Consider the following 10,000-nt stretch of genomic DNA (forward strand, 5'->3'; position numbering starts at 1 on the left):
CACACACACACTCAGACACACTCACAGACACACACACACTCAGACACACTCACAGACACACACACACACACACACTCAGACACACACACACACACTCAGACACACACACACACACTCAGACACACTCACAGACACACACACACACACTCACACACTCAGACACACTCACAGACACACACACACACTCAGACACACTCACACACTTACTCAGACATACTCACAGATACACTCACAGACACACACACTCAGACACACTCACACACTTACTCAGACATACTCACAGATACACTCACAGACACACACACACACACACTCAGACACACTCAGACACACACTCAGACACACTCAGACACACACACACACTCAGACACACACACACACTCAGACACACACACACTCACACACACACACACACACTCATACACACTCACAGACACACACACACACACACACACACACACACTCAGACACACTCACAGACACACACACACACACTCAGACACACTCACACACTTACTCAGACACACTCACAGATACACACACCCAGACACACACTCAGACACTCACAGACACACACTCAGACACACTCACAGACACACACAGACACACTCACAGACACACACACTCACACACTTACTCAGACATACTCACAGATACACTCACAGACACACACACACACACACACTCAGACACACTCACAGACACCCACACACACACTCAGACACTCACAGACACACACACACACACACACACACACACACTCAGACACACTCACAGACACCCACACACACACTCAGACACACTCAGATACACACACACACACTCAGACACACACACTCAGACACACACACACTCAGACACACACACTCAGACACACACACACACACTCAGACACACTCACAGACACCCACACACACACACTCAGACACACTCAGACACACACACACACTCAGACACACACACTCAGACACACTCACAGACACACTCACACACTTACTCAGACATACTCACAGATACACTCACAGACACACACACACACACACTCAGACACACTCACAGACACCCACACACACACTCAGACACACACACACACACACTCAGACACACACACTCAGACACACACATACTCAGACACACACACTCAGACACACACACACACTCAGACACACACACTCAGACACACACACACACACACACTCAGACACACTCACAGACACACACACACACACACACACACACACTCAGACACACTCACAGACACACACACACACACACATACTCAGACACACACACACACACTCAGACACACACACTCAGACACACTCACAGACACACACACACACACACACACTCACACACTCAGACACACTCACAGACACACACACTCAGACACACTCACACACTTACTCAGACATACTCACAGATACACTCACAGACACACACACACACACACTCAGACACACTCAGACACACACACACTCAGACACACACACACACACACACTCATACACACTCACAGACACACACACACACACACACACACACACACACAGACACACACACACACACACACACACACACACACACACACACACTCAGACACACTCACAGACACAGACACACACACACACACAGACACACTCACACACTTACTCAGACACACTCACAGACACACACACACACACACTCAGACACACTCACACACTTACTCAGACACACTCACAGATACACACACTCAGACACACTCACAGACACACACTCAGACACACTCACAGACACACACAGACACACTCACAGACACACACAGACACACTCACAGACACACACAGATACACACACAGATTCACACACACCTGGAAGATCTCAAAGCCTGCTATGTCCAGTATGCCTATGAAAGAGGCTCCCTGCCTCTGTCTGCGGTCCAGCGCCCGGTTGATCCTGTGGACCAGCCAACGGAACAGACGCTCATATGTAGCTTTGGCCAACGCCTCCACAGCAAAGTCAGCCTAGAGAGAGAGAGAGAGAAGAGAGAAGGGAGAGAGAATAGAGTGAGAGGAGAGAAAAGAGAGAGAAGAGATAAAGAAGAGAGAGAGAAGAGTGAGTGAGAAGAGAAAGAGAAGATAGAGAAGAGATAGAGGAGAGAAAAGAGAGAGAAGAGAGAAAGAGAGCAAGAGAAGAGAGAGAAGAGAGAGTGATAGAGAAGAGAGAGAGATAAGTTAGAGAGAAGAGAGAGAGAAGAGTGAGAGAGAAAAGAGAGAGAAGAGAGAGAAGAGTTAGAGAGAAGAGAGAGAGAAGAGTTAGAGAGAAGAGAGAGAGAAGAGAGAGAGCATTATTAATTTAGAGATTTTAAGAAACCTGCATGTGCTTCTTACACCAATTGTATGTACAGTGGGGCAAAAAAGTATTTAGTCAGCCACCAATTGTGCAAGTTCTCCCACTTAAAATGATGAGAGAGGCCTGTAATTTTCATCATAGGTACACTTCAACTATGACAGACAAAATGGGGAAAAAAATCCAGAAAATCACATTGTAGGATTTTAAATTAATTTATTAGCAAATTATGGTGGAAAGTAAGTATTTGGTCACCTACAAACAAGCAAGATTTCTGGCTCTCACAGACCTGCAACTTCTTCTTTAAGAGGCTCCTATGTCCTCCACTCGTTACCTGTATTAATGGCACCTGTTTGAACTTGTTATCAGTATTAAAGACACCTGTCCACAACCTCAAATAGTCACACTCCAAACTCCACTATGGCCAAGACCAAAGAGCTTTGTTTGTTGTTAATTGCTTTCTCTAACCAGTTGCTGTTATCCTAATGCCAGGGGCACAACTTGTCTTTAACTCAAACACCAGATGTGCTCGGGAGGGAGAGGACTGGAAACAACAAGCTATTTAGGTCAAAAGGGGGAGAGGCGCTGTGCTGTGATGTTTTATTTATTTTTTAAGCTAATTTTGCAGCACGCTTGAGTGATTTGAGATGGCAGGGAGTTCCATGCATCCATGGTGGTATATATTACTGTGTGTTGCTTTGAATTGATTTAGACTTTAGAGACTGTGAGGAGGCCGCCGTGTAGCCTGTCTTGTGGGGTACGCCTGTCTGTCAGAGCTGTGTTAGTTGATTGAATAGACAGTTTGTAGTTTTTAACACATTAATATTTCTTACAAAACGCGACGCATTCGATCTCTGCTCTAAGCCAGAAGAGGTCAACAAGCATTTAGTTGACATGAACTCTCTGTGAACACGGCAGGGCAAGACGTGCTGTTCTGATATGCCCTCTTTACAGCCCCTGACCCGATCACCTGGAAGTAGTCAGGACATGATAAAACTTCAGCTTCTTTCTTCAAGTGTGGTGTTAAGAATGCTGAGTATCTCTTTATCACAGACAGACCTCTCCCCATATTTCCAACAACTGAATTGTCACGCCCTGGCCTTAGTTATCTTTGTTTTCTTTATTATTTTGGTTAGGTCAGGGTGGGACATGGGGGATTTATGTGCTTTGTCTTGTCTAGGGGTTTTTGTATGGTTATGGGGCTGTTTCCTTTCTAGGTAGTTTTGTATGTTTATGGGGCTGGTACCTGTCTAGGTAAATTGTATGTCTATGGTTGCCTAGATTGGTTCTCAATTAGAGGCAGCTGTCTATCGTTGTCTCTGATTGAGAACCATATTTAGGCAGCCATATTCTTTGGGTATTTTGTGGGTGATTGTTTCCTGTGTCAGTGTTTGTTCCACACGGGACTGTTTTCGGGTTTTCACGTTTTGTAGTTTGTTCATGTTTGAGTTTTCTTATTAAAATACCATGAACTATAACCACGCTGCGTTTTGGTCCGCCTCTCCTTCCCAGGAAGAAAGCTGTGACATGAATCAATATGCCTTGACCATGACAACTTACAGTCTAAGGTGACATCAACAAGTTTAGTCTCCTCAACTTGCTCAAAAGCTACATTATTCATTACCAAATTCAGCTGAGGTTTATAGCTCATGGAGTAATTTGTACCAACTACTATGCCATTAGTCTTAGATATTGTCACGTATGCTCCCTCTCCAGGCTCTAGGTCATCAGGCTGCTGATTATCCCACACACCTGTCACCATCGTCACGCGCACCTGCACCTCATCACTCACCTGTGCTCCATCACCTCCCTGATTACCTCCCCTGTTTCTGTCTCTCCCATTGGTTCCTTCCCCAGGTGTTATTGTTTCTGTTTCAGTGTTTCATGTCTGTACGTTGTTCGTGTTTCTTGTTTTGTATTATGTTGTTATTGATTAAATCACTCACACCCTGAACTTGATTCCCGACTCTCAGTGCACATCTTTAAAGATGTGCTCAGGACTAGTGTATTAATGTGTGTGTGTCTCACCTGTTCTTTGGTCTGGGCCTTCTGAACGTACTCGCGTCCTACTTTGATCCTGGGGGTGAGGATGGCCCGGGAGAACTCCAGCACGCTGATGCCCAGCAGGTGGCTCAGTTTCTGGGCAGCCGTGTCGTCTGGCATGGAGCACTGGTCCTGGTTCTTCTCCTTAGTGAACGAGATGTTCCCAAACTGGAGCACCGCAGAGATCACCTTCAACATGGCTAACAGGAGGGAGGGAGGGAGGAGGGAGACAGACAGGCAGAAAGAGAGGGATGGAGAGGAGGGGAGGGAGACAGACAGGCAGAAAGAGAGGGATGGAGAGGAGGGGAGGGAGACAGACAGACAGGCAGAAAGAAAGAGAAGGATGGAGAGGAGGGGAGGGAGACAGACAGACAGGCAGAAATAAAGAGGATGGAGAGGAGGTTAGGGGGAGGAGGCAGACAGACAGGCAGAAAGAAAGAGAAGGATGGAGAGGAGGTCAGGGAGGGAGGAGGGAGACAGATAGGCAGAAAGAGAGGGATGGAGAGGAGGGGAGGGAGACAGACAGGCAAAGAAAGAGAAGGATGGAGAGGAGGTCAGGGAGGGAGGAGGGAGACAGACAGGCAGAAAGAGAGGGATGGAGAGGAGGGGAGGGAGACAGAGGCAGAAAGAAAGAGAAGGATGGAGAGGAGGGGAGGGAGACAGACAGACAGGCAGAAATAAAGAGGATGGAGAGGAGGTTAGGGAGGGAGGGAGGAGGCAGACAGACAGGCAGAAAGAAAGAGAAGGATGGAGAGGAGGTCAGGGAGGGAGGAGGGAGACAGATAGGCAGAAAGAGAGGGATGGAGAGGAGGGGAGGGAGACAGACAGGCAAAGAAAGAGAAGGATGGAGAGGAGGTCAGGGAGGGAGGAGGGAGACAGACAGGCAGAAAGAGAGGGATGGAGAGGAGGGGAGGGAGACAGAGGCAGAAAGAAAGAGAAGGATGGAGAGGAGGTCAGGGAGGGAGGGAGGAGGGAGACAGACAGGCAAAGAAAGAGAAGGATGGAGAGGAGGTCAGGGGGAGGGAGGAGGGAGACAGACAGGCAGAAAGAGAGGGATGGAGAGGAGGGAGGGAGACAGAGGCAGAAAGAAAGAGAAGGATGGAGAGGAGGTCAGGGAGGGAAGGAGGAGGGAGACAGACAGGCAGAAAGAGAGGGATTGAGAGGAGGGGAGGGAGACAGACAGTCAGGCAGAAAGAAAGAAAGAGAGGGATGGAGAGAAAATATAGTTTTTTACTTCCATGTTCTGAGGAAAGCTCTGTCCCCCCCTCCCCTCCCCTCCCCTCCCCTCCATTCCTCTCTCGCTTACACAGAGACTCCTCTGGTGTGAATCCCATGATGGTCATAGAGTCCATGGTCTGGGTGAAGTTGTCAGCATCACTCTGGCCTGGAACAGGTATAGCACCTCCACTCAGAAACCTGTACTGGTCAGCACTACCAAGGAGAAGGTCTGCTACAAACAGAGAGGAAGAGAGAGAGGGGGAAACAGATAGAGAGAGAGGGAAACAGAGAGACAGGGAAACAGAGAGACAGGGAAACAGAGCGAGAGAGGGAAACAGAGAGAGAGAGGGAAACAGAGAGAGAGGGAGAGAGAGAGGGAAACAGAGAGAGAGAAGGAAACAGAGCGAGAGAGGGAAACAGAGGGAGAGGGAAACAGAGAGAGAGAAACACAGAGAGAGAGGATAATAATCAGTAAAAGGATCAAAAACCAGATCTATCTATTCACCAGATCTACCTAATCAAAAACCAGATCTATCTATTCACCAGATCTACCTATTCACCAGATCTACATATTCACCAGATCTACCTATTCACCAGATCTATCTATTCACCAGATCTACCTATTCACCAGATCTATCTATTCACCAGATCTATCTATTCACCAGATCTACCTATTCACCAGATCTATCTATTCACCAGATCTATCTATTCACCAGATCTATCTATTCACCAGATCTATCTATTCACCAGATCTACCTATTCACCAGATCTATCTATTCACCAGATCTATCTATTCACCAGATCTACCTATTCACCAGATCTACCTATTCACCAGATCTATCTATTCACCAGATCTACCTATTCACCAGATCTACCTATTCACCAGATCTATCTATTCACCAGATCTACCTATTCACCAGATCTACCTATTCAACTCATCCCCTTTCTCCTACCCTCTCCTACCCTCTCTTTCTTCCCACACTCTCCTACCCTCTCTTTCTTCCCTCCCTCTCCTCCCCTCCCTCTCCTACCCTCTCTTTCTTCCCACCCTCTCCTACCCTCTCTTTCTCCTCTCCCTCTCCTACCCTCTCTTTCTTCCCACCCTCTCCTACCCTCTCTTTCTCCGCTCCCTCTCCTACCCTCTCTTTCTCCTCTCCCTCTCCTACCCTCTCTTTCTTCCAACCCTCTCCTACCCTCTCTTTCTTCCCTCCCTCTCCTACCCTTTCCCTCTCCTACCCTCTCTTTCTCCTCTCCCTCTCCTACACTCTCTTTCTCCTCTCCCTCTCCTACACTCTCTTTCTCCGCTCCCTCTCCTACCCTCTCTTTCTCCCCTCCCTCTCCTACCCTCTCTTTCTCCCCTCCCTCTCCTATACTCTCTTTCTTCCCACCCTCTCCTACCCTCTCTTTCTCCCCTCCCTCTCCTACCCTCTCTTTCTCCCCTCCCTCTCCTACACTCTCTTTCTTCCCACCCTCTCCTACCCTCTCTTTCTCCCCTCCCTCTCCTACCCTCTCTTTCTCCCCCACCTCTCATACCCTCTCTTTCTCCTCTCCCTCTCCTACACTCTCTTTCTCCTCTCCCCCTCTCTCACCTCTGGTGGTCTCTGAAGCTCCACACATGAGTTGGTAGAAGATGTGGAAGGTCCTTTCATCTTTGGCCTGGCGGATCGCCCTCGACTTCTCCAGCAGGTCTGAGGTCAGGAGTAAAGGAAGGGTTCAATAGCCCCAGACACTAACCTAAGGGCAGTTTTGCATCCCCTGCTTCCCTGAGCTCACCCCTGCGTGTAGGGCAACTTCTACCTGATGACAGATTAGCAGTGACCCAACAGTGAGCATACTAATGAATTACAATAGTAATATTTAGGTTGGGACTCGAAACAGAGTCTGACTGCAGAGGAAGGATACAGGTCTCAATGTTGGCACCGACAATGTATCCAGCCACGTCAAAGTTAATACGGATGAATTTGCCCTGAGAGACAAGAGGAGAAGAATTGTGTCAGTTGATGATTAACATATTGTAACGACCCTAGGTTTATAAGCGAGGAAATCGACTCTGCCGCTCGAGCATGCTTTTGCTGCACAGTCAATAGCGAGCCGAAGCCTCGGGCTCGACCTGCTCCCTGCCTGTTTCATTACAATATTAATGAAAAAATGATACAAACTCAACAACAAAGACAGTAAATTAAAATACAGCCAATTAAAACATACTGTAGATCTTATCTGGGATCAATCTAGATATTAATACATTCTTACAAATCTGGAGGAGTTGTCGTTCTTGACAGTCTTGGCATTTCCGAAGGCCTCCAAGATGGGGTTGGCCTGTAGCAGCTGTCTCTCTAGCTCCCCCTGGAGGACAGGACAGGCACTGCATCAACACTGGGACATGCATCACAAAGCAACTCCACAACCCAAAATACTGTCCCCCAATCCCAGTACAAAAGAGGGGAGACCAGACTCATCAGCCAGTAAACAAGGCAGTAACCCAGTGGTCTCAACTCTGATTTTCAAGATATAGTCTGTAATAGCATCTCAACAGGATGAGCCCAGAGTAATCTAGACATAAATAGCTTTTCATGTGTTCTCTAACAGACATTTAAAAGCGTCAGGTAAAGCACGCCAGCCAAGCAGCACTCAAAGCTACAAACAGCAAGAGGCCAGGGCTTTGCATGGGAACAAAGCTCAGACTGACAACAATGCACATACTACTAGACAAAGCACCAAGTGCACACAGAACAACACACGCACATAAAAAGCACGCACACACACAGACGGGTATGTGTGGAGACTCCTGGTCAGCCAGAATGTATGCTTAACTCTTCTACATGGTAAATGCCTGGTGTATTTGGGCATCATTCACAGGTGTGGCCACCAGAATGGAAGCATTGAGCTCATTCACTGTAAAGGGAGGATGGGGAGGGAGGTCTATAGCCCAGCCTGAGAACAACCTCTAGCCACTACCCCTTCAGTGCTAGCAGATCAGAAAGACTGGATAGGTGTAACCACTAAGGTGATGGCTCTATCTAAGCGTCCAAAGGGTTTAGGGGAGATTCCACCTATCTGGTTTTCAGATGGCCGGTTGTTTTAAGACCAAGATTTTGTGCATCATCAGTGAATTCCAAAGCTTTCCTTCACCGATGAGGGGAATGATTCTGAGACCCACCTATGGGCGGGATTAACACCAGCTGTCAATCAGGAAACTAGAGCATTTTCATTAGGCAACTGTATATGGGTTGACGATTGACAGGTTGTTAATCCAGCCAATCAGGACGTTGAGAGAGATTCATAGGCCCGCCCATCACCACTTATTCTAGCACCCATTGGGTGTTGCAACAGATATACCGTACAGTAAAAAGCGAAACACCATTAGACACCAGAGAACAGCAGGGCTTTCATTCAGGAGACAGCAACTTTTCAGAACATTCAGACAGAAATGTTTTGTCTAAACCAGACAAGATTCTCTCGTACACATTCTACATCTATCTGCAATTCTGCAATGTCTTACCTCAATCAGCCCACAGTGGTGATAGTCTTTATACTTTATATTATACTCACATATTGCACACTCTGAGAGATTGAGAAAAACGGGAAGGTTGGGAGAATCAACGGATGAGACAAACAAACAACAAAAGACAACAACAGACCAATGAATGCAGTACAAACAAAAACAAAATGCTTGACCGTTATGGAGGAACACATCAGTAATGGTGTTGTTAAAGGACGTTAGTCTGGAGCACAAACCAGAATCGGTAGGCAGAACAGAAGAGAAGGAAAGAGGAGAAGACAGGACAGAATAGAGCCCACTCACCCTGTTCACCATGGAACTGCCCCGGGGCAACGACCTACTGCCATCCATCTGAACACGCAGGAGAGAAGGACAAGAAAGAGGGGGAGGTTGGAGGAGAGAGGGTAGGAGAGAGTGCAAAATCAAGAGGGAGGAGGGAGAGAGGGAGGAAAGGAAAGGAGAAAGAAGAGAAGGAAAACAGTAGAAAAAGGGGAGGATAAGGGGCAGTAGGGGGAGGAGAGAACATGAGAGGGGGAATGAGAGGAGATGGCAGGGAGAGAGGACAGGGCAGGGAGAGAGGACAGGGCAGGGAGAGAGGACAGGGCAGGGAGAGAGGACAGGGCAGGGAGAGAGGACAGGGCAGGGAGAGAGGACAGGGCAGGGAGAGAGGACAGGGCAGGGAGAGAGGACAGGGCAGGGAGAGAGGAGAGGAGCAGAGAGGCAGGAATGATTATAGAGGTCACTCTATAATGATTCCTCCAGCAGCACTTGATCAGCAAGAAGAACAGTAGTAGACAGGAAGTCATGGAGTAGAAGCAACATGTAGTGTAATGCAAAATGTAGCAGTACACTGTGTTTCAACCATAGTTTCAATATACATCTTTAACACAACTTCATAACAAGTCATAA

General features: G+C 47.6%; 1 protein-coding gene across 5 annotated transcripts in view; it reads right to left on the reverse strand.

The window, feature by feature from the left end:
* The window catches only part of LOC112234897 (myosin-10-like), a 71,016-nt gene that overhangs the window by 36,689 nt on the left and 24,327 nt on the right, over positions 1 to 10,000 (reverse strand). For 4 of the 5 annotated variants that reach the window (XM_042305070.1, XM_042305068.1, XM_042305071.1 and 1 more), the window contains exons 7-14: positions 9,395 to 9,442; positions 9,142 to 9,153; positions 7,843 to 7,935; positions 7,495 to 7,558; positions 7,182 to 7,280; positions 5,681 to 5,824; positions 4,360 to 4,574; positions 1,854 to 2,006 (exon numbers count right to left, since the gene is read on the reverse strand). In XM_042305070.1, coding sequence (XP_042161004.1) covers positions 1,854 to 2,006; positions 4,360 to 4,574; positions 5,681 to 5,824; positions 7,182 to 7,280; positions 7,495 to 7,558; positions 7,843 to 7,935; positions 9,142 to 9,153; positions 9,395 to 9,442 — 828 coding nt within the window. The remainder of the gene's footprint in view (positions 1 to 1,853; positions 2,007 to 4,359; positions 4,575 to 5,680; positions 5,825 to 7,181; positions 7,281 to 7,494; positions 7,559 to 7,842; positions 7,936 to 9,141; positions 9,154 to 9,394; positions 9,443 to 10,000) is intronic. The other variant, XM_042305069.1, reaches the window with a different exon arrangement.

The sequence above is a fragment of the Oncorhynchus tshawytscha genome, linkage group LG23 (genome assembly GCF_018296145.1).
Source record: "Oncorhynchus tshawytscha isolate Ot180627B linkage group LG23, Otsh_v2.0, whole genome shotgun sequence".
NCBI lineage: Eukaryota > Metazoa > Chordata > Actinopteri > Salmoniformes > Salmonidae > Oncorhynchus > Oncorhynchus tshawytscha.